Source organism: Pogoniulus pusillus, chromosome 5, assembly GCF_015220805.1.
Source record: "Pogoniulus pusillus isolate bPogPus1 chromosome 5, bPogPus1.pri, whole genome shotgun sequence".
In the NCBI taxonomy this organism is placed as follows: Eukaryota; Metazoa; Chordata; class Aves; order Piciformes; family Lybiidae; genus Pogoniulus; species Pogoniulus pusillus.
In genome coordinates, this window is record NC_087268.1 from 30,498,935 (window position 1) to 30,526,156 (window position 27,222).

Below are 27,222 nucleotides of genomic sequence, written 5' to 3' on the forward strand. Positions count from 1 at the left end.
TCATAGTCAAAATGTTTTTGCTTTTATTTAATGCTTTGTGTCTGAGAAAATACAATAAATAATTTTTCAGTCTAGAACAATTAGATGTTATGCTTAATAACAAAATGCCCAAAGAGGATGTAAAAATAAGTTAGTATCTTACTGTTTAATGACAAAGCAGGTCTCCGTTTCAGACAACCAAGACATTTCAGCCATGAAAGATAAATTAACATATTCTGCCCTTCCATAAACACGCAGCCATCACTGAAACCAATGGAAGATAGATACACACACACATATAGCCACGTGCCTCCATCAGAGGGCAGAAATTTGCCTAGATCTTGCAGAATGTTGACTGCAGTTGACATTCATGTGTGTTTAATTCTCTAAGAGATGGAACTGCAGAATATTCATGTATCATACATTTTCCAAATCCTACAACTGCAAATTATATGAAACATTAGCTTATAAAAAGTCATCACTGTACAACCACTTCTTTTTTATTCAAAGTCAGTGTCAAAACCATAAAAAACAGCTAATTTATTAAAACCAGATATATTAAGTGCTGAGGTTTGCATTAGCATTCTTCTGTTTCAAGCACAAGAATCCATTAAAACAAAAGGCAAAAGTGGCTCAGAAAATTGTTACAAACTCTCTAATAACATACTTGTAGCTGTACTAACACTTATCTGACACTATAGCTATTTGAAAACCAATGTAAACACAATGAGGTACAGATACCAACAGATACTTCTCACAACTGTGTGAACTGTGGGCCTCACTCATCCTGCAAACACTACTGGCTCCGAAACTTCCTCCTGAGGGGCTGGTCCCACCAAATCCAACTGCAGATCCCTGCAGCAGCTGGTGCCACTGCCACTTGCAGGAGGGGGTCCCATGACCTTCATGTCACGCTAAAGAAGTGCTTCGGATTCAAACTGATGCAAATCTACCTTTCAATTTTTTGAAAGGTGAAATAGCTTCTGAAAAGTATTTTATAAATACTCCTTTAAAACTATTAGTGGTTTTGCTATTTCAAGGTAAATCTAATGAAATATTGAACTGCTTTTAAATTAGGCAAGTAGTGTTTGCATTGCTTTTTGTACAAAAAAAGCAACTGAATTCCTTAGCTGCAAGATACTTTATGCCTCCAGTCACTCTTCCCTTTATTTCACAAAAAGAGGCAGAGCTATTAGACTTTTGTTGGTGCAGTTGTCAGTGGAGATCTGAAACAGCCCTATGGATTTTTTTTTGTCATGACACTGAATCTTAAATTCATCCTTTCTCACAAGTCATTCCTTCAGGTAGTTTTATTCTGCTTCTTCACTCTTCTCAGAACCTCCTCCAGCTGAATTATCTGCCTCATACTTTTTATCAAGAGCATCTTCAAAAGGTTTCCCACTGCAGTCATAGGTTTTACTTGTACATCCCATATGGGTTCGAATGCGTGCTCCGGGCTGGTATAACTGCATGGCTGGGCGATCCTAGAAGGAAGGAGACATGATTAACGCTCTGATAAACCTACGCTGGATATGTTTGTGGGATTTTAAACTGATGAATGTTTGTGAAGAAGGTAGATTTTGTGTTAAATCATTTAACAAGACCCAGGGAAAAATGGAGTGCAATGAAAATTGACTATTTAGTATCTGTCTTTGTTTACAACACTATTCTTGGGAGCCAAGCATTTCGAGTAAATGAAGGAACTGTAAAAAAATTAAAGAGCCTATAAAAATCATTTGACATAAACAGAAGAAATACTGCAGACAGTTATCAAAAACAGTATTACAGGTAAAAATCTGAAAAATGTTGCTACACTAACATTAACTGAGAAAAACAATAGAACAATAGCCTGCTCATTTGCAACTCTGCAGATGAATGACAGACATTAAATACAAGCATAAAAAATACCAACCCAACAAACCAGAGAACAGTTTAGCAGGTAACAGCTAGAAAATTGTCCTCAGCTGGACTTTACCAACTGATATGTGTGCTCTTCACATGATTAATCATTACCACAATGTAAACCTGAAATACACATTTGAATTATACATATTTCATAGAATTTCATAGAATCAACCAGGTTGGAAGAGACCTCCAAGATCAGCCAGCCCAACCTAGCACCCAGCCCTAGCCAGTCAACTAGACCATGGCACCAAGTGCCTCATCCGGGCTTTTCTTGAACACCTCCAGAGATGGTGCCTCCACCACCTCCCTGGGCAGCCCATTCCAATGGCAAATCACTCTCTCTCTATAAAAATAAAACTGCACAGTCATTGCTCCACTTCATCATACCTTGCATACTGATTATGAGAGCTGGAGAAGTCACCCACTGCTAATATAGTAAGTACAATTTAAGCATGCACAAGCTTTGTGAGTGACCCAGTTGTACACATGCTGATTTGATCAATGGGAAGTGGAAGAAGGAGCCAGTTTTAAAGGAGAACACACCTCAAACTTGGAAATGATGACATTGCATAGCTCCTGGGAGCACTCTTTATTTGTGAAATTTCAGTAATAAAACACACTGCTTAGAAACTCTGCTTAAGAGTTCTTTTCCTAGGGAGAGTATTTTGCTCTCACAATACCAGTTTTTAATGTTACAAAGCAATCTATTCACCAAAGCCTGAGCTTTTTCAACAAAATCTTGTATTAAGTTTAGCAAATAAAATTAAACAGCCTGTTTTAAGACACTGGCAGGGCACTGAAATTGTCCTACATCAAGTGATGGTAACTTTTGATTTGTCCTTCTCATCTTTCATTCGTTTATTCTTTTTTCTACTTCCCAATATGCTTTTAATCTTTTTATTTCTTTTTTCCTTCACCTTTGTCTCTTTCACACCACATTTTTCTCTTTAGACCAGATACCAAAATTTGCTAGTGGGCCACACAACCAGATGATTTTAGCTAGAGGTTTGTAGCATGATATGAAATGCATAACGTACATCTTTCTACATACAAACATCTGCATAAAGCTAGAACTCCTGGTGAGCAGGTGGTATCTATTGGAAAAATTATGATAAAGGATCCTAACAGTTTTTCATATCACAGACACTGTACCTCACAGTTTGCATGTAAGCTAATGTGTCTGTTAACTTACACCAGAAATGTACCATTTGTTAACTAATTCTTACAAATATCAGAAAGAAGCTGTACTTCTGCCTAAAATCATGTGCTGGCATTGCTAGTTCTACAGGTAAGTTGAAAAACTCAGATGCTAACTTACTGGATAGGGCTGGGTGATAGGTTGGACTGGATGATCTTGGAGGTCTCTTCCAACCTGGTTGATTCTATGATAAATAATCTGTGGCCAAAAGTCACCACACTACAAAAAACATTACTGATATTACTTACTGAAAAATCCAGACACTAACTTTTCTCCACATGATAAATATACTCTATGGTTGAAAGTCACCACACTGCAAAAACCTTTACTGATACTACTTACTTTGTTTAGGGAACAAATCTAGCACTAGAAGTGTGGAGTAATCCAGAGACTCAGCTATCAGAAGCGCAAAGAGAATAAATAAAAAGCAGGCATCTTAATACTTGACAAAAGGCCAAGGCCCACCACAGAGTTCCAAAGTTGAGGACTGGTTCACCAGATTTCAAGAACAGGATGGTAAGAATGAGAAAAACTGTTTTTTCCAATCTCTGTTTCTGAACTAGCTATTTTTCTGACTGTTCTATGTCTTGAGCCACTGGTGTATGTGGGAAGTGGCTAATGTGCATATGCAGCTAAATTCCACCCATATTGTCCCTCTGACCTTTGCATAAACAAAATAGGTCATGCTAGGCTGTGTTTGCACAAGGCACTTGCTTGACATGCATAGTGAGCCCACCTGGACTTCCCCTGTGCACACTCCATACAGACTCACTCTGCATGACCAGTTTATTCCTTGTCAGCCTTAGCTCACATCACTGATCACTTGATTTGAAAGATGTTGCACATGCAGCAGAAATTTCCACACAAACCAGTGTTTTGATAATCTTTTGTAGAAAGTCTGGGACTGGAAGGGAGAGTGAATGAGGGTGACAAGGAGGGCAACCTCCTGAAAAGACCCTGGCACATCCATGAAATCAGACAGTCTGAGAAAAGCGGCATCCATTTCTCCGTGAGACAATAAAGGACACCTCTACTGCACACCCTGCTACAGACCCTATTTGTGCCAGTTTTGCACCTGCTCCTTCCTTGACAATGGCCACAAGGATAACTTGTCCTAACAGCAGCCTTTTCATGCCAGCAGGTATACATAAGAATTTGCACATTCACACCCCCAAAATTTAATGGTCTCTGAACTAGCTTTTTATTTAAGTCCTTATAGTTCCTCTATCAAGCAATGCTTAGCCAATCCACAACACAGTTATTTTATGAACGAGGTAACAGAATTACCTAAGATTACCTTCAAAGACTGGAATGCCAGAGTTTGAAAAATTTCATTACAGATCAGAGGTATAACAATTTTTGTACACTCAAAAAATACAAGGCTTCCAAGAATAGAGTTCTAAAAATGCTAGGATTGAAAGGAAGACAGAAAGTCCTCTATGTATTGTAAATATCAATGATAAATATTAATCAGCCTGTGACCATGAATGTATTTTAACTGCTGTTGTCCTCTGGTAACAACAGCAATAACTCTCGATTTTACTAAAAACAAAATAAGGAATTGTTGTGTTTTGTTTGTTGGGGTTTTTTTTAATAGCATCTTTGTGCTGAGTTTGCAAAAGTAAAACCTGTGATCTTGAAGCATATTTAACTAATGAAAGATTATCCTAAATGAATAAAAGAACCTTATTTCTTATGCGCTCCTTTTTGGATGCCATGTCATCACACTTGTCCTCTTTACCCAGTTTGTCTACTGCCTCCATAGTGAAGCTGTAGTTGTAGTTCCCTTTCTTTCCTCTGTCTTGGTTGTATCCTTTCCCCCACTTCAGCTCTTCTTCATTCCTTCTCACAAACTTGTCAAACTCATAGTGAGCTCTATGCTTTCTGCCATCATCCAACCGATACCTTTGTCTTTCAGGTTCTTTTTCTCGAAATCTTCTCTCCAAATCTCTTTGCTCTTTGTCACTATCATTTTGTGACCTATGAGTATGTATAAGAAAGAAAGAAACCCAAGCAATTAACAGTAACACAAAGCTGCTGAAACAAACAGTACAAAGCCTTCCTTTGACTTCAACAGTGTTTAGATCAACTGTATGGCAAGGCTGTTTTCTACTCATTAAAAAAGGGTTATGTGCAACTTTGCTGAGTGTCTCATCCCTGTATGCCAAGCCCTTGTCTATGCATTTAGTTCAGAAAAGCAAACAAAGCTTTGCAAGCAAAATTGGACTTTAGTGCAACTGTTGTGCAATGCCCATTCTTTGTCTTCTATCCCTCTTTGCAATCCCAGTACTCTTCACAGAAACACAAGCTGCACGATTAGCCCTTGTGGGCTAGCCATGAGGTGTCTAATGTATATGAGTATTCCCTTCAATGGGAACATTTAGGGCCCGAAGGAATGGTGCAGGTGTCAGGTATCAATTTGTAAATTATTCACTGACATTGCAACTGGCAGAAAACATTTGTGCAAATGAATATGTATGCTCTGGGCCTTTATTATGTCTCCAGTTAATTTATCCTACTGTTGCACGTTTTATTTAGGTGAAAAGACCATTACCTTACCACAACACAATACTTATTTTCTGCTATGTTGCATTGGATTTGTATTATAAATACTATTACTGTGTAACATTTTGGAGGCCTGTCTGATGCAATTCTCAGCAATCCTATTTGCTTCGTTGTTCCTGTTCAGCAGGTAGGTGCCTCTCTTATGCAGCCAGACTACAAATAATGAAGAAATATCACAGAATAGATTGAAATTTACAAGGAGCAAATGCAGGCACTTTCTGTTTTTTTATATTATTTATGTATAAATACTTAAAACGGGAAAGTTGCTTGTGATAGTCTGCTCATATTTTGGGAATCAGCAGACAGAATCAGAAAGAGATTTGTCTAATGGTGCAGTGATAACATAGTGATATGCTTCTTATTTAGAATGGCTTCATATCAATAAAATTGTATATTTCTGCATAACATTTTGGGTTTTTTAACTATGAAAATTGTCAGCCTCTGTCATGAACCTCTGTACTGGTTTGGCTGCCAAGACAAGGGCCCCATCTCAAGAAGAGCTGGTGGCCAGCAACTAAACCTGAGTGACAGGAAAGTTACTTCACATTTTACAAGACTGTGCTTGTGTCCACATAAAGCATTCACCAAGTGGAAGCAACATCCCAGCTGTCTCAGACATCCAAAGCCATCAAAACTTAAAAAATACTGCACCTGTGGCATAGATACACATACATGAAATACTCTGTTAGCTCCCAGGGGGTCTGTGGCTCTAAGTTGTTTTGTTTCATGTTTAATATGTTGTTCTAGGCACTGACTGCAAAGCCTAGTGAGGTCTTCCAAAAGCCAGAAAGACACACCTCAATTTGTTGGCATAGCATAGCCTAGTACCTGTCTCTTCCCCTGCCTTTTTTTGTGGGAAAAGTAGGAGCAGATGTGCCTTGAGGTAAGCAGATGGTAGAGATAGCTAAGCCATTTCCAGAGTGGTTGAAGTAGCTGTCTAAATTCAGTCACAGCAAACAGACAGGCAAGAGTGTAAATGGTGGGGCAAGCAATTACAAAGTATAGGCAGAAGAGAAAGTTACGCAGCCAGAGAAAGAAAGCAGAAATGAATGGAAGGGAAATGAAGCATACTTCTGTTTGGTGTAGTTTCAAATCCATAGGTGACCATGGACACTCATGCACCTACTGAGGTTTTAATTTATGGTAGAAAGCTATTGCTACTCAGCATTAAAGCATGGTTTCAAAGTCCCCAGCACGTAGAGCTGATTTCTGAGTCAGTGCCAAAGTAGATTCCACTTCAATTCGTGATCCAGCTGAAATAGCTCATAGCTTGCTACCTAATCGCACCCACTGATAATCATGATGAAATGAGCACTTGCAAAGACAAGATAACACTTACTGTACCTGCACAGCCAAAAGGATTCTGTTTTACACCTGGAAAATCTACATTAATGACTTTATTACAATTATAGGATCAATAGTAAAAATGTTACATGGCACCACCAAAAGCTCAATATATAAAAAGCCTTATTAGCAAAGACTTGCCCCTGTGTTTCTGCTGACCCTGTTCTCTTTCTTTTGTTGAAGAACATCAACAGAAGAGTTCCTGAATATGTTCAGTTCCCATTAGAGAACAGGAATTAAAAGTTTTCAGCTCCTTTCAGGGCATACTCAATATATTGAAACACTGAACCCACGTTTGAAGTCCTTAGTCAGAAATAAGAGAAGATGAATAATGCACATATGGTATCACCATCGAACCACTTCTTCAATTAGCAAATTCACTGGGTTTTTTTACCCATGTTCGAAGTTTCTTTGTTTTTCTATTTGCCTTCAGGAGCACATTTGCAACTCCTGCACACTTCTCATAAAAAATCAAGAACCTGTGTGGGCAAAGGTAATATTTAAACTACTCAGAATAGGCAGGTAGCCTGCAAAGCTCCTACAGCATAACCTCAAACTTCCTATAGTATTTTATATGTAGCATTTGGGTAAGTTATTTAAATGCTCAAGCATGTCCTCACATACTGCAAAGTAGTTTTGAGAAAAGCTCTACCAAAGGAAAAAGTACTCTTTATCTCAGCAGCACATTATTATTACTACATGTTTTACTTAACTTAGAGGTGAATCCCACTTGTGATGGGACACACATGCCAAAGCACAAGAGAGAGAATCAACTGCTGAAAACACATGTAAGACATTTCCAAGCTATAGTAGTAACAGAACTGCACTGCACCTCATATTCTGTAGGTAACACAAAAGGCAGTGGGAGACAGAGACAGCCTTCTGTAAGTACCTACCATGAGGCTGTAAAGCAAAAGTAGGGCATCCCAGCCAATTTAGTGTTCAGTGTCAGCAGGGGAAGGAGGGCCTTACCTGAGCTACTGAGGGGGAACAGATGAAATAACAATGAAACTCTGAATAATTTCTGATGCAGAAATCTTTCAAAACATTTCACAAATACCAAACTGCATCCACCAATACTGCCACCAGGTCAGTAAGATGTTGCTAACACGTTTTACAAAAAGAGCAGTGAGAGATTTGTTCACACAGAGAGAACAATAATTCCATTGTGACAAAGTGTCCAGTCAATGCACCACTTATGTCATGTTTAAGCCTTGATATTTAAGTACTTAGGATCTAAATTGAAGCCTGGAAGAGAAATACTTACTTTTCCTTGAGTTCTTTTAATGAAGCTTCCAAAGACTTGGATTTTATGCTCCCAGATCCAGGTGATTTATCCCATTTATTTTCCTCAATGTCAGCTTCTTCACCTTTTTCTTTGTACTTCTCACTGGTCAGTTCATCTCCTTTCTCAGGCTTCTTGAGAAGCTGAGCGATATATTATGATGTAAGATTACTCTCCTCTTTTAAAATAGACATTTTAACGATGTAATAAATATATCAGTAACCTATTAAGATTGAATAGATCTTATTTAAATGCTAGGAATGTATTTCATAAAACATGAAATGCAAAGATTGAAAAAGGGCAATTTGCTAAGGAGTAACAGTCCTTATCGGGCATTCAGCTGCACACTGTCAAATATGTTTTTCAGAGATCAATGTTATTGGCAATAAATTAAGAAGTAGAACCTCTACAATACTACAAAGGCAGCAGGATTAATACTTCCCTTCTCAATATATTATATATATGTAACACAGGTGCCACATGAACTACTAGTCATGGACTGGCATACAGAAGTAGATGCTTAGTATAAATACACCTTGACAGAAATACAGACTGAGGAAAAAAATCATATCAGCAGCACATTACATTTTCACCTTGGAGATTTAAGATTTTCAAGAAGTCTGTATTTTTTTTTTCACAATAAATAACCCACAGAGCATGAGTAGTATCTGGCATTTCATGAATAATCTTTGTATAAGGATCATCTCCAGCTATTTTTCTGACATTTCAGAAGTAAGCAGAACATTTCATCAGTCTTTTCATTCTGCCAGTTTTTCTGAAATGAGCATATTGTTTTTCTCCAATATTTAAGACTTCTACAATGTTTCTCTCAGGTAATATTTTCCTTTCAGAGACAGAATTAGCTTGCAAGGTCATATCTCCACATCACATCATAAATACTGTGGGGTTTTTTTTAGACAACTTGTTTTGGATAACACATTTTAAGGAGTAAATCCCTTTTCCTATGAACCTCCAGAGTGTTTTTCTTTCATGTCCAGATATGAAAAAAAAATAATCTGTAATTCAGGTTCAGAACTACTATTTTTATACATTTGGGTGAAGGAAACTTGTCCAGGAAGAAGAGAGGAAAGAAGTACACAGCTCCATGGCTGCTCACTACCACAAGATAGGAGCAGGGAGGTCATTCTGCCCCTGTACTTTGCACTGGTTAGACCACACCTTGAGTACTGTGTTCAGTTCTGGGTCTCCCAGTTTAGGAGGGACATTGAGATGCTTGAGCGTGTCCAGAGAAGGGCAACGAGGCTGGTGAGAGGCCTTGAGCACAGCCCTACGAGGAGAGGCTGAGGGAGCTGGGATTGGTTAGCCTGGAGAAGAGGAGGCTCAGAGGTGACCTTATTGCTGTCTACAACTACCTGAGGGGTGGTTGTGGCCAGGAGGAGGTTGCTCTCTTCTCTCAGGTGGCCAGCACCAGAACAAGAGGACACAGCCTCAAGCTACTCCAGGGGAAATTTAGGCTGGAGGTGAGGAGAAAGTTCTTCACTGAGAGAGTCATTGGACACTGGAATGGGCTGCCCACGGAGGTGGTGGAGTCGCTGTCCCTTGGGCTGTTCAAGGCAGGATTGGACGTGGCACTTGGTGCCATGGTCTAGCCTTGAGCTCTGTGGTGAAGGGTTGGACTTGATGATCTGTGAGGTCTCTTCCAACCTTGGTGATACTGTGAAGATCTGGAGTGAGTCTGTGTGTCTTTATGCTACAATACAGACTATGATACCAATTATCCTGTTCAAAACAGCCTAGAAAGCCTTTCCAACACACAAAATTTAGCTCACAGGATCACGGGATATTAAGGACTGGAAGGAACCTCCACAGATCATCAAGTCCAACCCCCCCACCGCCAGAGCAGGACCATAGAATCCAGCACAGGTCACACAGGAATGCATCCAATCGGTTCTCGAAAGCCTCCAGAGAAGGAGAAGTTCAAGTGACGCCTGTCATCTTATACAAATAAGGTTTTAAATGCCCACTTAAGAGCACAAAATATACTTTCCTAAGTGAAGTAATTAAAAGCACATCCATCCAGATTGCTGTAAGGCAGCTCTGCCTGCCATTAGCAAGACTGTCATAACTTGGTGTGGCCATTTGAACTAGATTTCTAGCATTAAAAAAAACAGGAACAGAGAAACTTAGACACTGATTGCAAAGTCGGCAAGTACTAGAGCTTCTGAGTGAAGAGATGAACATGCCAGGGATGGGCCATAAAATGGCAACAATGGATAAGCTAACACAATTACATTGGAGGATCAAGAACTTTATATCTGGAAGCACAGCTTGCATCTGCCCCTTGCTGTTTTGCTGTGCTCACTGCTATCTTCCCCCACTGCTGTTTTGGCTGCTGCTTTGCTGCTTCACTGCCACTTTACCAGCCTCACCTCCTCTAAGGTTGCTATATTCTCTAAGAGTTTATCTTGTCTATACTGTTATATTTAGTTGTAAAAATACAATTTCATTTTCTGACTTTGCAAATCTTGAATTGTAGTGAGTCTGGCACAGATTTGCAATGTTATTGGGGGAGGGACCCACTCTAACCCACAACACTCGGTTAAAGCCTAATATTAAAATATATCAGTTCTGAGCATAAACACAAAAAACTCTCCTCACATATGGCTAGGTGAAAGCGTTAAAGCCATACTTGCAACGATCTTCTGACATGTTGGCACAGAACACCTTGTCTCTGTCAGGAGATGTTGGTGTAGAATGTAGCAGTGTTGTGCAAGTATGCCTGAGGTACCTGCTGTAGCAGCATCAGCACATCGCGCTTTCAAACAACACTACTTAGTCAAAGCCCTTTCAGTCAGAACTGGTTTTGTATCTCCACGCTGCACTGTAGTACACTAAATAAACAGTAAGATAACAAAGGAATGTCTAGATAACTCCAACAGAAGAATTTCTTTTGCATGAAGGTACCTTGATCCTTATTTCTTTTTCAGAGATTTTCTTTTGCTTCTCCAGTTCTTTTCTTTTACGTCTTTCTTCTTCTCTGCGCTTCCTTTTCTCTTCCTCTCGCAGACGTTTCTTCTCCAATTCCCTTCGCCTTCGTTCTTCTCTTTTCTCTTCTCGCATTCTCTGAAGAGTTCAAAATGATTAATTGTAAACTGCCCAATGGAAAACCAGGTGGAACATAAATGTTGAACTTCAGGCAAAAGTCTGAACGTACCTGCTTTTCTAATTTTCTATTTTTAATATATTCCAAAAGGGGTGTTGTTCTTCTAGCTAAAACACAAAAAATTTGTGATATAGTGTTCAACTCCTACAATATGTACTCATTTCTTTACTTTAGTACTAACCTCTTTTTTTTACTTTCCCTAGCTTTACCTGCAAGGGAGCTAAGTAATTAATAAACCTATTTGGTTTACATATTTTTGAAGGCATTCTCATTATTCTGCCTTAGAAACATTGTTGCTTTTTTGCTGTTAAGAGTTAGAAGCAACAGAGTTACATTGCATGACTACTGATTAAGTAAAAACTGTATCATTTCAGTTCAAGAGAATAGCCTTTTTTTCTTGCTCATCAAAAGGTTATTTCATCAAAAAGGAACTAAATGTGTTCAGAATATACTCCTACATTTTGATTTTGTACATCACAGCCTAGCTATATTGCTATTCATACACAGCCCACATTACTGTAATCCCATGTAGCATTCTTCAATCCCAGATTTCAAAGTACATCATGAAGGAAACATTTTCATTCCCATGTAACAATTCCATTTAATTACCATTTAGCACTCACCTCTCCATGGAATAACAGGATGAGTAAGAGATAAATGGTTTGTCTCAGGTCACATAGCAAAGTAACAGCAGACCGAATAATTCTTGCCACCCCAAGAAATAAAATGCCACACCTACTGTATCACAAAGCTATTCTTATGTTATAGAGCTGTCTCCACACTTTAGCCTAAGCCAGCTGCTTGAAACATGACCAAATTCTATAAGAGCTTGTAGAATTTCATAACACAAACTTTAAATTACATACTTAGAGCCGTGAGTATTTAAAGCAAATTCTATTAGTCCTAGACGTCCCAGGGTAGTTACAGAAAATGTCTACTACTAGAAATTGTTCTACAGCTATGCATAGGATTCTTCCTCAAAACTGAGTAAGATTTCACTGTTTGAATGTATGATAGCATTTGCAAGGGGAAAAAAAAAGAGAAGGAAAAAAAAAAGGAAGAAATAAAACCAGTTTTCATCAAATTTGAAACAGCATAGCCAAATCCAGACATAATTCATATCCCAAAAACATTTGGATGTTTTTGTCTTGAAAGCATGACTATCCTGGGGGCAACCCATTTGTTAATGATAAAAACTTGTTGCATGGTTGTAAATAGGAAGGCTTGGTAATGGAATCATAGAATCATAATACCAACCAGGTTGGAAGAGACTTACAAGATCATCTAGTCCAGTATTTTTATATTTTAGCAAATAAAAATGGTCAGAAGCACAACCATAAAAAATTCTTGGCTTGAGATCTTCTTCCCTCTATCCCTAGATTTTCCATGCTGCCCCTTCCCCTCTATTTTGCACTAGTTTGCAATTTTGGACAAATTTTTGGTCTGCAGCAATCCTCCCCATCAGTCTCTCAATTCTGCAGCTCTGTCTCTCTTCTGTCCTGCTCCCTATCTGAGCAGAGGCCACTTCTGGGCACTTTTACATGCTGAAAGTGATCACAAATTGTAACTGGAGGGTCTGGGAAGAGGATAAGCTGCACAGAGACCCAATCCATGTCTATGGCTGCAGTGCAAGAGGTTTAATTAAAAAATTATAACTTGAAATTCAAGGAGGAGAGAGAGGCAGTGTGATGAGTACTATCAAAAGGGCAAAAAAGAATCTTTATGAAACCTGAAATGTAGCCTTCTTATTCATGGGCCTCACTGCACAAAGAAATCTAAGAAGTCTTTCTCAAAATTTTGAAAGAAAATAAATTACAAAATGAAGACCAACAACAGCAGCAACAACTTTCATATTTTATGCTGCTCTCTACAAAAAAAAAGCCAGAAGAATAGCTTATCTTCACTTTGTTAGGTCAAAATCTGTTTTATGTATCTCTGCCACACCAAAACTGATGAACTAACACATAAGGCATAAAACAATGGTACTTTGCAGCAACACAGAGAATGAGTGGCCCAATCCTGCCAAAAAAAGTCCTGCACTGACCTCAGTAAGAGTAGCACCTTTGAAACTGGACACAGAACTAAACCCTTAGATAATTTTGTTATGAACATGACACAGTTTTGCATAGCAGAAAAAAAAAAATTAAAGGAACTGATTTAATTTCCTGTGATTTAACAGAAACAAAGAACTCCTAATGTAAAGCTGCTTCAGCCTATACTGTTGCACAGAAATCTGCAACTCTCAAGGGTAATCATTCTAATTCATAGACTATTTTAAAGCTAGTAAATGTTTCTTGAAGTTCTTAGAATTTTATGGTTGTTTTTACTCTGATGTCAAATAGTATGGAAGATTTGAGATAAATAAAAATTGCTGGGGAACTGCCCTATCTAGAACAGAAGTAATCAAACTTTACTGATAAAAGAACTATCCATATTTTCAACATTTTAATTTCTTCTAAACTGTTTAAGTTCTAGGTCTCCCCAGTCAACTCTCAAACGGCAGCAACAAGCAACAGAACAAGAGGAAATGGCCTCAAGTTACATAATGGGAGGTTTAGATTGGATATCAGGAAAATTAGCCACCAAAAGGGTTGTCTAGTATTGGAATACATTGGCCAGGGAAGGGGTGGAGTCTCCATCCCTGCTTAGATGTGGCACTTAGGAACATGGTTTAGTGGTGGCCTTGGCAGTGTTATGCTTATGGCTAGATCTGATGATCTTAAATTATATTTTCCAGCCTAAATGATTCTGTTCTATAATTCTAATCAATAGAGGTGGCTATTTGTACACTGTAAAGAGGTAATAACAAAGGCCAATTTATTTTCCTAGCTGATTGTCACACCTAAGGAAAGAGTACAAGCTGTGCATATTGTCACTTAGAAATACAGCACATCAAAATTCATGTCATCCTGAAAGTTGCACACAGACATTGAAGATTTCAGTGCTGATCTTACTAAAGTTTCCCCCTGAGACTGTAAAAGTCATGCTGCATGCATACAGAAAACAAGGTGATGCCTTACTTTGAAAGCCTTTGCAGAATCTTGACAATGAGAACAAAGAGAGATCATTTCATATTCCTCAATAAGAGCAGCTAATATCAGGGATCAACTATTAAATATTCAGTTATTGCATCTTTTAAAAATAAATCTTCCATCTTTTGGAACATCTTCAAGTATTCAGTAGTATTAAGGACCTATTTCAGAAGCCTCTGTGCATACAAAACTTTGAGGGAGGTCAAATTATTCCATGCATAGAGACTTAGGATAGGTGGGGTGTTTTCCTGCCACTGCTTGGCTAAGTAACAAAAAATTAACTGTGATAATCTCAATCTGTTAGACTGAACAGGTCACCTCTTGAAGGTAATAGCATAGAGATATATAAATAAAGTATTTAATATTCTCAGTAATAAGAAAAATCAAGAAAACAGACCAATGAGTTCCCTTGTTTTGGCCTCAATCTCTCCCAAAAGAATCTCAGGATTGGCACAGATTTTTTCTTCATCAGCACAATAACTCTCTAAAAATTTCCTATATTCTGGATCTGTGAAGGAAAAAAAAATGCATTATGTAAATACATTGAAATGCATGAGAGAAACAGAATCTGTTTTCCACTGTGATGCCAAGAAAATATCTTTACCATCTTCGATGCTCCCAGCTTTGGCATCCTTCTTCTTCAGCTTCTTTTTGGAAATCTTCTGGAATGGAGCAAATTCAACCACTGCAGGGTACTCCAAACCTTAAAAGACATCAACATTTTTTTTAAAGGGAAAAAAAAAATCCATATATTCAATTAAGATTTTCAAAACTCTTGAAACTTGCATTGGTCAGTCTTACTTGAAATCAAAGGTGACTATTTCTACAATCCTATCCCAATGAAAAATTACATGCAGCTGTAGTTTAGATTCAAAACAAACTACATTTATATTTTAAAGTTTAATTTTATGTATTTTACATGCTAGCAGGGACTGTCAAAGGGAAGAATGACAATAAAATTCTTGTGTTATTTAAAATTCTCTTTAAATTCTTCACTTGTATTTACTGACGAGAGATATTTAGATAGAATCTCAACCTGACGAGTGGGACGTACTACTGCGAAATTAATCTGAAACAACTGAGTTGCTTCTGTAAAGTTTTGTGGCCAAAAGGCTTTAAAGAATAAATAAATGCTGGGCAATACACAATAATAAGGCATACCACCTTTTTCCAGAAGCAAAACTGTAAAATTCAGTACGTAGAAATGTATGAGACTTCTTTATTTCTGATTGTGATGGACTATGCAACTTCTTGCCTGTCGTTACTGGCATGGATTCTGTTTTGAATTCTGCCTTAAATACTGGATTCTTCTTTGGCCTGGAATCAGAACTTTTGCATTTTGCCTGGCTTCAACTTGCAGAAGGTTCAAGTTTACACTTTATCCAAGTCCACTGAAAATTTGGCTTAAACCTGCTAATTATTTCTTAACCTTCTTGAACTTGCTAATCCTTGTTTCAGTTTTAGCCTCATCAGAGGGCACCTTTCATCAAAACTTGTGCTCTCTGTTTGCAGAAACGTGCCAAAATGGCCAGCTGCGTTCATGCTGTTTTGCAAAGTACAGAATATTCTGGCTTCAGTCCACCACAACACTGAAAAACAGAATTATTTTGGGCAAAGTGAAGTCCTGGCAGAAACACAGTTTCTTTCTAGTTTTTCACCCCAAACAGAGAATGTGAATGTGAGGAATGTGGTTTTTTCCATCTCTAGGTAAAATCCATCCAAATCCAATTAAGTTGGAAGCCTAGAAAGTATATTGAGCAGGATATGCTATAAAGGAATTTCTGAAGAGAGGTATTTTAGAGATCAGCTCTCCAGGGGTAGATAGGACTACTTTTTGCAGGACCTCTGCAACACTGAGTGTACAGAGTATGTGACGTCTGCACAAGAAACCAACAAATCTGTTTCTGTTTTATACAACCCATGCAGCATTTTACAGAAGGTATGAGTGAATGAGGCAAGGAACTGCTAACAGGAATGCACCACTTCACAGTTATGGCAGTTTCATGGTACTGTAGGAGACCTACATCTATCCATCCATCCCTACATTAGTTTTTCTTTACAGTTGGGCAAACTTTTGCAGACTGACCATTTTAAAGACATCAACTAGCTTTGTTGTTCTTGTTTTTGGAACTCAAATCAAGATTTGTGCAAATGCTCTAAACATTCAGGCTGTACATATCTAAAAGTGGGCAATCAAAATGATAAAGTCTTGCTTTTTCTTAATAGGAATAAGTGGCACAGCTTCATCTCACAGAAACACACTTAAGATATAGTATTTCTTGCAATGTGTTTGGTTATTATTGTGATGAATCATGAACCTTCCATTAGATAATTATCTTAATAGGATCTTCATAGTCTATTGCTTAAGGTGTAAATATGCAGATGAAACACACACACCACACAGACAACTAAGACTGCAGGGACAAACATATTTTGCACTTGATTATCTTTTAAGTGCTAGTTTTTAATGTATTTTTATGTTTTAAAAAATGGTATTAGTAAAAAGGAAGGAAATATCAATGCTCTGAAATAGTATATGTATGTATATATAGATACACTTAATATCTTACAAACAGTCTAACCTTTATTATCAATGAAGACATAGCCATCAAAGCGATCTCTAAAAAGAAGGATGTCCTCAGGATTTCTAAAGTTGATGTATGCTCTTGAGTAGAGATGAGGATAAAGGCTGTAAAAAGAAACAATTTTGTTTTCTGTTATTTACTAGTCTGTTGAGGGCTAGGGGAAAAAAAAGGAAAACTAGAAGGAGCACACTGTAATCCTCATCTGCTTTGAGAAATGGCTACCTTATACATTCAGATTAAAGTCTTTATATATACAAATATATATATGACAAAACATAACTGAACAATTGAGTTCCTGGGGGAAACTGTGAAATGCATTCTGAACTGAGATCAGTATTTCTAGTTGGTTTTGCCTCCTAAATGGCAGAGCATATGCATACTTTGTGCAGGATCAAATCTTTAAGTCTAGTTTTTAATGATTTAAGAGGTATGAGTAACAGCAGTGCCTCAGAGGAAGTTCTAGGGCATGCTAAGAAAGTTTGCTTTCACTGAAACAGGAGAAGGTTAAGTAAAAGCTTCCACTGCAAGAGCAGTTGCCAGGCCATCACTGTATTCAATGAGATTTCCACCTCTAAGAAAGTTTAAATAACCTAACATTAGCAAGACAATCCACTGACTTATTTACAAATAAATAAACTCCATCTGACATACACATCTATCAATACATAAGCAATGCCTAGTTGTGAAAAACAATTGTGAAAACCCAAAGCATTTCCACCAAAAGAAGGAACAAGCAAGTACTTACCTAAAATAACTCTTGATTCTTCAAAAATTGATTGGCATAGATCTCGCTCCAAGGGTAAATATTTAATGTGCCTGATAAAAACCTCGGAGTTGGCACACCCACTGACAGCAAGGAAATTGAGGCAATTTAATGAATTGCCACTTGTCAGCTAAGATAATTTGAGTTGTGGCATGTACATGCTATAAATCCCCACAACTATGTTACAAACCAGTCTGGCTTAATCTGCCTGTGAGGATGGGTCAGTATTACACGAGGGTTTTGTACATATCTGCACTCACAATCTGTAACTTTAAAATACCTACATTCGTAATACTTTTGCCACACATGGGCTGTCTTCAGAAAATCTCACCACCAGCAGCAGGGGACAATAAATGCTTAGTTAGTAGCAACCGTATTTCAATCTGATAGCTATTTCAGAAACAGATTTCACCATGAGTGAGAAAAGCAAAACTACAGATTAGATCACAGGACAGACAGGTGTGGTGGCTCAAAGCAATAGTTACTACAAATCAAGACATTTCATCCTTTTCAAATGTGCATTCATATGGATTCCACTTTAAGTGTTGGAAAGTGACCCTGAAAAGCAGTGGCTGTCAGTAACTAATGATGCTGCAAATTCACAAAACACATGCTTGATATTGTAGTCAGGATAAATGATTAAAAAACCCTGGAGGGCATTGTTCATTTAACCATCCAGCTATGGAGTGCTTCCACAGCATGCAGGGGAGAAACCTTCTAAAGAGCGATTTCATCCATATACACTCACTGTATTTTGATATTCTAGGATAGGAACAGCATTCAGTGAACTGTATGCCAGTAACCACAAAAGTGCCTGCTAGGGCATGGCTAGGGCTATGCTGGTGACACAAAGCATTGCTGAAAGATCCTGCAGGCATGGCACTTTCCCTCATCCACACCTACACGGATGCCACACAGCTATGGAGCACTTGCAAGGTATGTCTAGACAGCTTGAACAAATGAGTGTGTTGGTACGTGGTTGCTTTGTCATGGGGTTCTGCAAACCTTGTAGGGTATTTGCACACCTCCAGTCTGCACACGCACCACAGTGTATCTCAACAATGGCTGTGGATTTATGACCAAGATGCAAAGATGAAAGCTTCCTTCTCATAGGTTGAGAGGAGGCAAGGGGAGAGGAGGGAAGTGAAATAGCAAATGTAACATTTTTCATAGGTAGAGTTTAATTTTATTTTTTTAAGGCCTAAAAGTCTATGTAAAGGAGGGTATTTTATTGTGGCAATCTATAGCAGAGCTGGAAGAAATGTCTTTGTGTTGCCTAATGGCTGGAACAGGAAAAAGTCTCTGATAACTGTATCTCCCAGGAAAAAGCCAATTTACTTCTCTATCATGTTAACATAATTATTCTTACAATTCATGTTCTCCAATGTTTAAATTAAATGAGCCCTGATATTAGTAACTGATAAGATTATACACTTCAGTTGCTGAATATTCACAAAACAGGAATCTAAAGGGAGCTGTTAGTATTATCCGAGATGGAAAAATTGAGTTTCAGTTCCCAGTCTAAACAACTATTTCAGTGTTCTATCCATGTTCATTTTCTGTAAAAAACAAAACCTTTCCACAGATCAAGGCCTGTGACTTGGACAAGTGTCCCAGGCACTACATTATTGTGGCATTTCTTCCATCTGTGCACAGCATGTAACTTCATCATAGAGCTGGATTTGGGATTTTTTTCTGCAGTAGCTTAGAACATAACCATCATGAAATGGGACTGAAAATAAAAGGACTTACTCCTTCACTGCTTACTTTAGCTTGTACATCAACAACAACTGTTTAATCTGCTTTGGCAATATAGTCTTTCTCTGATACACAACATAGTACTTTTCTAGCATTTTTAGTTTAGGTGTATCAGAGTATATTAAAACAAACAAACAGACAAAAAAACCCAACAACCAAACAAAAAAATACCCAGCATTTGCTATAGCTATTAAGCATTTATTGATACAAAAAGGCGAGCCCAGTATGTATAAAAAGGACTCTGGAAAGCAAATATCTGGAATTTAGGTTGCAAATAAGGGAATGAATGTTGTTGCTATACATCATTATCAAGATCTTCATTGGTGTCAGCAGAAACATACAAAAATATAAAAGCATGCTTGTGTGCAGTAGGATACTGATGTGCACAGTGGCACAACAAAATAGATCTGTCTGTCCATCACTATTGCTGCATATAAGGGTAGAAGGTTGTAGAAACATGGCTATAATGCTCAGCAAATACAGGATCCTTCTCTGATGAAGTCAAATCCACAAATAGAGATGGGTCGCATACACATGCAAGATAGCTGTCAAGAGAACTTAGTGCATAAAGGCCTGGTCACTGACTGCTTCAGATCTCTTAGGCAAGTGTGCACTGTGCTTAGAAGAAAATGCATTAAATTCACTAAATGTGAAACAAACCAAACCTAACAAATGGGAAATACTTAGTGCTGGCCTGTTTATAGAATACACTTACTATGGGTTTCAGGTACCTGACTTCCAATTGCTGCTCCCCATGCTGGATTCCTTCTTCACCTACCTACTAAGAACTCACCAGTGTGACCATGAAGTAAAGATGCATGGGGCTTCACAGGGTCACTCTGTGGCTAGTACCTTCCTCTAGGAATGCTTTTGTACTTTGTATTCAGCATCTACCGGATAAAATACAGATTTTGCCCTTCAGGATTTTGCCTTCCCGCTGAGTCCTGCAGAAGAGCCACTGAACTGTGTGCCACTCCCTTTTCAAGCATCCAGTAGCATGGATTTAATTCAGAATTTGAAACTCAGTTGAGATTGTATGGTTAGTTTTATAATCAGACAGTTCCATTTTGCCGCATGCTTGCTGTCTATAATGCTGTTCTCCATCTCCATCATGTCTTGGACAAATGCATTACACATGATCTTGGCAGCTCTGGGATATCACTTAGAGCAGTGTGTATGGAAATAACACAGGTGAGCCTGGCTGCACATATTTCTTCAGTGCAACACACTGCTTCTGTGTTTTTCACAGTGCCTTCAAGAGCATTCCATCTTTTAGGGTACATATATTTCTATGATACTATAATCTCTTTAAGCCCTTACTTGTACAGTATTGTATTGTATTTTTAATACCAAACACATTCTATCAGTTTACTTCTTCTAAAATGTACTTTTAACAGTTGTGGAAAAGGACTGGAATACAGGAAAGCAATTTTAAACAGTTAACTCCAATATAAATGGCAACATGTAAACTACAAGGTAGCTATCATATCTTAGTAAAAATACTTACCATAGTGTGTATGAATAGGTAAACACATATATGTACACCCATACATAGATCTGTACAGCTAGATTTGGAGTGCTAAATAAACTCCTCCACTATGTATTCTGTAGTAATTTCTAAGCAGCAGGTAACTCATCATCTGCATTCTTATGACATGCTAAAATCCATTGGCCTTTGTATTTTTACAGATACAAATGGGCACACTTTGTCCTCTGGTGACACAGTCACTTGTTCCATCCAGAAGTTGATAGTGGCAGTTCCCCAGAAGTTCTAAAGGGCCTGTCCCTTCTGAGCTGCAGCTCTTGGGTGCATACCACCATCCTACAGCCTTACAGTTATTTGCCTAGAGAGATCCTTAGGAAAACATTAAGAAGCCATTAGGAACAGAAAAGGAAACTGCTTGCAAGCAGCTTTATTACTGTCTGTGATACATGGCATGCCATGAACTATTTGACTGGGTTTCACATCAGCAAAGATGCTGTTCAGCTCTTCCTCCTTTTACAATCTCACAACAGTATTTGCATGTCCTGGGACTCATCATCGAGGGCCAGTCCCATGGGATGACCCAAATCCTTCAGGGCAACAGCTCAGTCACTTGACATTTTAGAAGACTCAGGAACATCTACATGCAGGCAAAAAAAGAATGAGTACCTGGACAAAAATAGTCAATGTTTGGACTCTGAGAAGAAGACAGACTGTCAGAAGGCAGTCTTTATTATCAGCTATAGATAGCATGTCTAACCAAAAAACATCCCTAAAGTGTACAGAATCAACCACAGAAGGCAGTGTTTTGTTTATATATAGATGTCAGTGTACAAGAGAGATGAAATCTAATGCAATGAATTATATTAATCTGAAAAAAATAACAAAACACAATGCAATAACTTTTGAAGGTTATTTTACTGAAATGGATGAGATTTGAAATGTTACACATTAATGAGATTACTGAAATCAAATTTTAATGTGTCTTATAGCTTGTCTGTAATAAGAAATTGTAAGCATAAAAGATAATCTTTAGATAGCAAACCCAGACAACTGTAGTTGTTATGCACATCTTTTTTGCTTTGTCTTCTAGCTGAGATGACCTTAGAAATGAAAATGTTGTTACAACTCTCTCTAGTCCTTTCCCTGACAGCAACTAGTGGTGGAATCTTAAGAGAAAGATCATTAGAAAGGGGAAGCTATGCACTGACACTTCACCCAGTGTATATTTCAGCTACTTGTGGCCTAGGTACTTTGTAATACAGAACCTGGATCCTTGTATTTAACAATTTCTAATAGATAAGTATTTGTCAAAATAAGAATTTGTCTGAATGCTCATGAATTGTTTTTATCCTCATTTCTGTCATCAATTTCTGACAAGTTTAACAGCACTTTTTGGAGAAAACAGGGGGGAAAAAGTGTGCACTCCACAGCTGGAAGAAAACTGAAAAAGCTCTTAGAAACCTGTTGTCTAGAGTTACATGAGATGGGATTGAACTCAGATGTTGCAGCTCTTAAGGCAGATTTGTCTGCCTCCATGTTAAAACATTTGTAAGCCGCTTTCTCTTTCCAGCAAACAGATCACCTTCACTGAATAGCTTCTCCAAATTATTCTCTTGTTGGGTAACACAAAATTTTCTTTTAATTTTCCCTATTTTTATTATGACTGATTTCTCTGGATTGGTTGCCACTACGAACACAGTATGAGATGAAGAAAAACAGCTGATGAGTGAAAGATGGAGGACACTATAGAAAGAACATGTCCACCTTGTCCTGTAACTCATCCTGTTACTAATGGCACAAAGACACATCCACAGGGAGTTTTCTGAAATTCTCTGAACTATCCATAACATGACAGAAAACTGTAACACAATGCTTTATAGTCAGAAGAGTTCTTAGGTAGGTAAGACAAGACTACAACTACTGCATTAATGCCATCTATAACCTGCATTTCCTGAAAGTTTATATTCTGGGGCATGTAAAGATGTGAAGGGCTAAATCATGGGTACACAATGTATGCGTCAGCATTCAAGGGGGTGAAGTGATTCTGGGCCATTCAAAGAACAAATCACCAGTCAATACTCTGCAGACTTACAGCTCAATGCTTTTTAAACGGCATAGTTTGATGGTAGGAGCTGTAGCCATGCAAATCTTGTGATGATAAACCCATTCTCAAAAAGTACACTGTTTGTAGGAAAGCATAATTTTCAAGAAGGAAGATGAAGCAAAAAGTGAACACAAAACAAATCATGTTGAAAAATACAAACTTATAAAAATCTCGTTTTTCTGGAGTTTAAAGGCAGAAAAGTTTCTTCCTAGAGTTGTGAGGGCAGAAGCGAACATAAATCCAAAACACAGGAGCAAGAGAACATTTTTCTCCCAGACCATTATTTTATTACATGACTCAAGAAAACTGACAATCCAGGGAACATGTATCAGAGATTCCTTTGTTCAAAAAACAAGAAAGGTTAAATATGTGTATTCTTTGCTTGTTGCATCTTGAAGTCTAGTAGCAAAATATTAGAAGAAATCCAGCTTTACTTTCCTCACACTTATTCTTTTTAATCACCAAGAGCTGTTCTTCAAAGCAAGGGAATTTTTAAAGTTTTAAGCATGTCACAAGAATGAGCTCCTGTGTCATAGCTACGAAGACTTTCAGTAAGACTAAACTCTCCTCCTTAACTTCACATCCTTTGTAGTTCTATTAAATAAGCTGAAGCACCTGTTTGGATGCTGCACATATGTATAACAGTCCAGGTCAGTTCTGCTTAATAATCACAGAATGATAGAATCAAACAGGTTGGAAGAGACCTCCAAGATCATCCAGCCCAACCTACCACCCAACCCTGTCCAATCAACTAGACCATGGCACTAAGTGCCTCATCCAGTCTTTCTCTGAACACCACCAGGGATAGCGACTCCACCACCTCCCTGGGCAGCCCATTCCAATGGCAAATCACTCTCTCTGTGAAGAACTTCCTCCTAACATCCAGCCTATAAGAGCTTTTGCTCCTCTCCAACTGTGGAACTGACTCCAAGAGAACCTGTACAGTCAAAGTTAAGCATCTACTAACACAGTGGTAACAAGGAGTGGCAATGTCACTTCAAATAAAATCAGCCCAGGAACTAAACCATGCAAAGTATGTTTTGACACAAACAATTCCCAGTCAAGGAAACATTATCTGCTCTTGGTGGGGTCACCCACAACTTTAAAAATTGGTCAGCAGCAAACATCCAGCATTACTCTGTAGTCAGTGGAAAGATTCTGGTCCCTGTGAAGGATGATTCATCAAATCATCTAGGCTAAGAAAGGCAGGATGGATCTTGTATTTTTCAGACAACACACAGATGAAGCACTACACAGTGTTTTGTCTTATGGACACTCTGGGAATTGTTTTGTTCACAAAGGAACTGGATTTTACCACTGTGACACTAGTATATAAATATACTAACAATTCTGAATTATTTTAAATCAACCAGTATTTCTTTTGTTTGCTTCAAATGAGGCAAAAATCAATAAAATGGGATTGTTTGAAAAAGTGTATGAAATAAACACAAAAACTTCTGAACAACAACGAAATCAAGCTCAAATGGCACTCATGAAAAAACTCCTATGACAGTTGTTCTAGGCTGACTCTTTCTCATAGCTGATAAAATGCATTTTACCAAAGAAAGCTGAAAGAAACATCAAGGTTTCAAGTGAGATTGTTTCTTATTCACATATAAAAAAAATCTGGTTTGAAACCACTAGTGTAAAAGAAAAGGGCAGCAATGCATTGTCTCCCCATATGCTTTACACAAATATTTCAAGCAATTAACAAACAAAAAAGGCTTGGTGGAAGAAATATGTGATGTGCTACATCCAAAATACCTTAACTAGGTTTTAAGCACCTGAAATCCTGCACAAACAGCTCATCCTCACCTGGGATCAGCAGTGCAAAACTCAAAATAATCATGGGCAGGTAGAGGGTGTAGCTGTTCCTCCAGCTGTTCCTTAGTTAGACAAGGAGGAAGCCGTCGGATAACTACCTGCACACATAAAAGAAAATGGAGATTTACCTTTAATCTAAATACTGTAGAAAGACACTAAACAAATCACATTACTTCACTTTAAAAAGTATTTATTTCGAACTGAGAACTTCATTTGGAGTGCTAGCCTTCTAGTGATTTACCTCCTTGGACACGCTGACAGATGGGACAATTTCCCTAACTCAGTTTCTGCCACTGTTATAAAATTGTAGTTACTGAAATATTCTGATGAAAAGATGCAGTATAGTCAAGAATGGAAGATACTAACAACCAACCTAAAAAACATTGACTATCCACATTTTTACAGTATATATTTAACAAAATATTTAGTTTAAACCAGCTTTTAAGTCTTCTATTACAACAACATTTTGGTGTATTAAGTGTATGGGTCCAGATGCTGATAGCAGGTGCTGCAGGAGTGGCTTTGGTGAAGAGAGGCTGCAGTCACCCTGTGCTGGATAGAGCCAGCTCCAAATGACCCACCACAGAGCACAGCTGAGCCCTTCAGCTATGATGGTGGCACCTGTAAAAAAGTGTACTTAAGGACAGAAAAGGCTGCACAGCAACATGAGAGACAGAGGAGTGAAGGGGAAGAACTTCTGAGAAACAGCACTGCAGACACCAAGGTGAGAAAAAGAAGAGGAGGTGTTCCGGGCACTGACACAGAGATTTCCATGGAGGAAACAGCAGTGAAGCAAGTTGTCTCCACAGCCCACAGAACACCATAGTGAAGCAGGTATCCACAGTGCCGCACCTGGAGATCCCATGCAAGTTTTCTGTCAGGAAACAGCCCACACCAGAGCAGTTTTATCCTGAAGGACTACAGCCAATAGAGAAGACCCAAGCTGCAGAGGTTCATGAACTGCAGCCTGTGAAAGGGACTCCCACTGGAGCAGTTCACCAAGGACTATATTCCATGGCAAGGACTCCAATGCTGGAGAATGGGAAGAGCATGAGGAGGAAGGAACAGCAGAAGAGCTGTCACGTTCTGTTTGCAACCCCCATTCTTCACTGGAGGCAGGAGTAGAAGGAATATTTTTAATTAGCAACAAACTATTTTTTCCCAAGTTGTGTCTGTTCTGCCTGCAAGGACATTTTGTAAGTTATCTCTCTCACCGGTCTCTATTTCAACCCATGAGTTTTTTACATCCTATTTTCTTCTCTGTCCTGATGAGGAGTGACAGAGCAGATGGACATGAATGTGGAAGCCACTCAAAATGTGGAAGTCACTCAAAGTCAACCCACCAACTGGGTGGCCAATAAAGGCCAGGAAACCGTATGGAAACTTCTGGGACACAATGATGCTAACACAGAGAACAGTAAAATGGTCAGCAAGTTTCAGACAACATGAAGCCTGCCAATACCTGAATTCACCTTGACTTAAGTTATAGTGATTTTTGATGCTTGTTTTTCAATGTAGAAGAATGGAAATAAATAGAATCTCCTGACACTGTATTTTCTGAAAAGTGCCCAAGCAAAGCCAAGTAGAGACAAGTGCTCTTGTCCTCCCACCCTAGGCTTAAGGAAAAAGATGCAAACGCACACCAAGTTGCAGTCCTGCTGCTGAGATTCTCGAATTACCTCCGAGAATAAACACCTTCATTGTCCAGGTGGAGAAGCATCCGCTCAAACACCCTTGTCTGCTGAAATCTGACACAGTCTGTCCAACAGGGCCTACCTGCTCCTCGCCGCACACTTCCTCTGACCCATCTCCCACCCAAGACGCTCCTTACTGCACTCCCGCACCTGCCCGGCCCTCTCAGGCACCTCCCTCTGCACCTCGCCCCCCTCACCTCGCCGCCTCTCCCAGGGGCGAGCCTCGATGCGGCCCTGCCCCTGTCCCCGCACCCCCCGCCCGAAGCTGTGTTCGCGCCCCCTCACTTTGCTCAGAGACGTTTTTTTCTCCTCTCGCTGTTTAGCCGGCGCCGGGTGAAGCGGCGGCGGTAGCGGGGAAGGTGGTGGCGGCTGCGGAGGGTTCGGCGGTGCGGTGTCCGGGTCGCGGCGCGGCGACTCCCGCCGCTGCGGGATGTCCATGGGCCACTTCTCGCGGCCGCCGCCCCGCGTCAGCCCCGGACCGACCTCTCGCTCCGACCGCATGGAGCCACCTGGGCTGCAGCCACCGCCGCCACCACCGGGGCCGCCGCTGCCGCCGCCGCTGCCCGCAGCGAGGCG

The 27,222-nt window shown here is 39.0% G+C and overlaps 1 protein-coding gene across 1 annotated transcript; it reads right to left on the minus strand.

Moving 5' to 3' along the window:
• UPF3A (UPF3A regulator of nonsense mediated mRNA decay) lies at positions 1-27,222 on the minus strand. Its single transcript, XM_064143678.1, has 10 exons — positions 26,932-27,222; positions 24,944-25,050; positions 17,015-17,121; positions 15,037-15,135; positions 14,830-14,940; positions 11,452-11,507; positions 11,202-11,360; positions 8,259-8,419; positions 4,768-5,062; positions 1-1,463 (listed from the first exon to the last, which is right to left on the minus strand). The coding sequence occupies exons 1-10, from the start codon at positions 27,145-27,147 to the stop codon at positions 1,290-1,292; spliced, it is 1,485 nt and encodes a 494-aa protein (XP_063999748.1). The 5' UTR covers positions 27,148-27,222; the 3' UTR covers positions 1-1,289.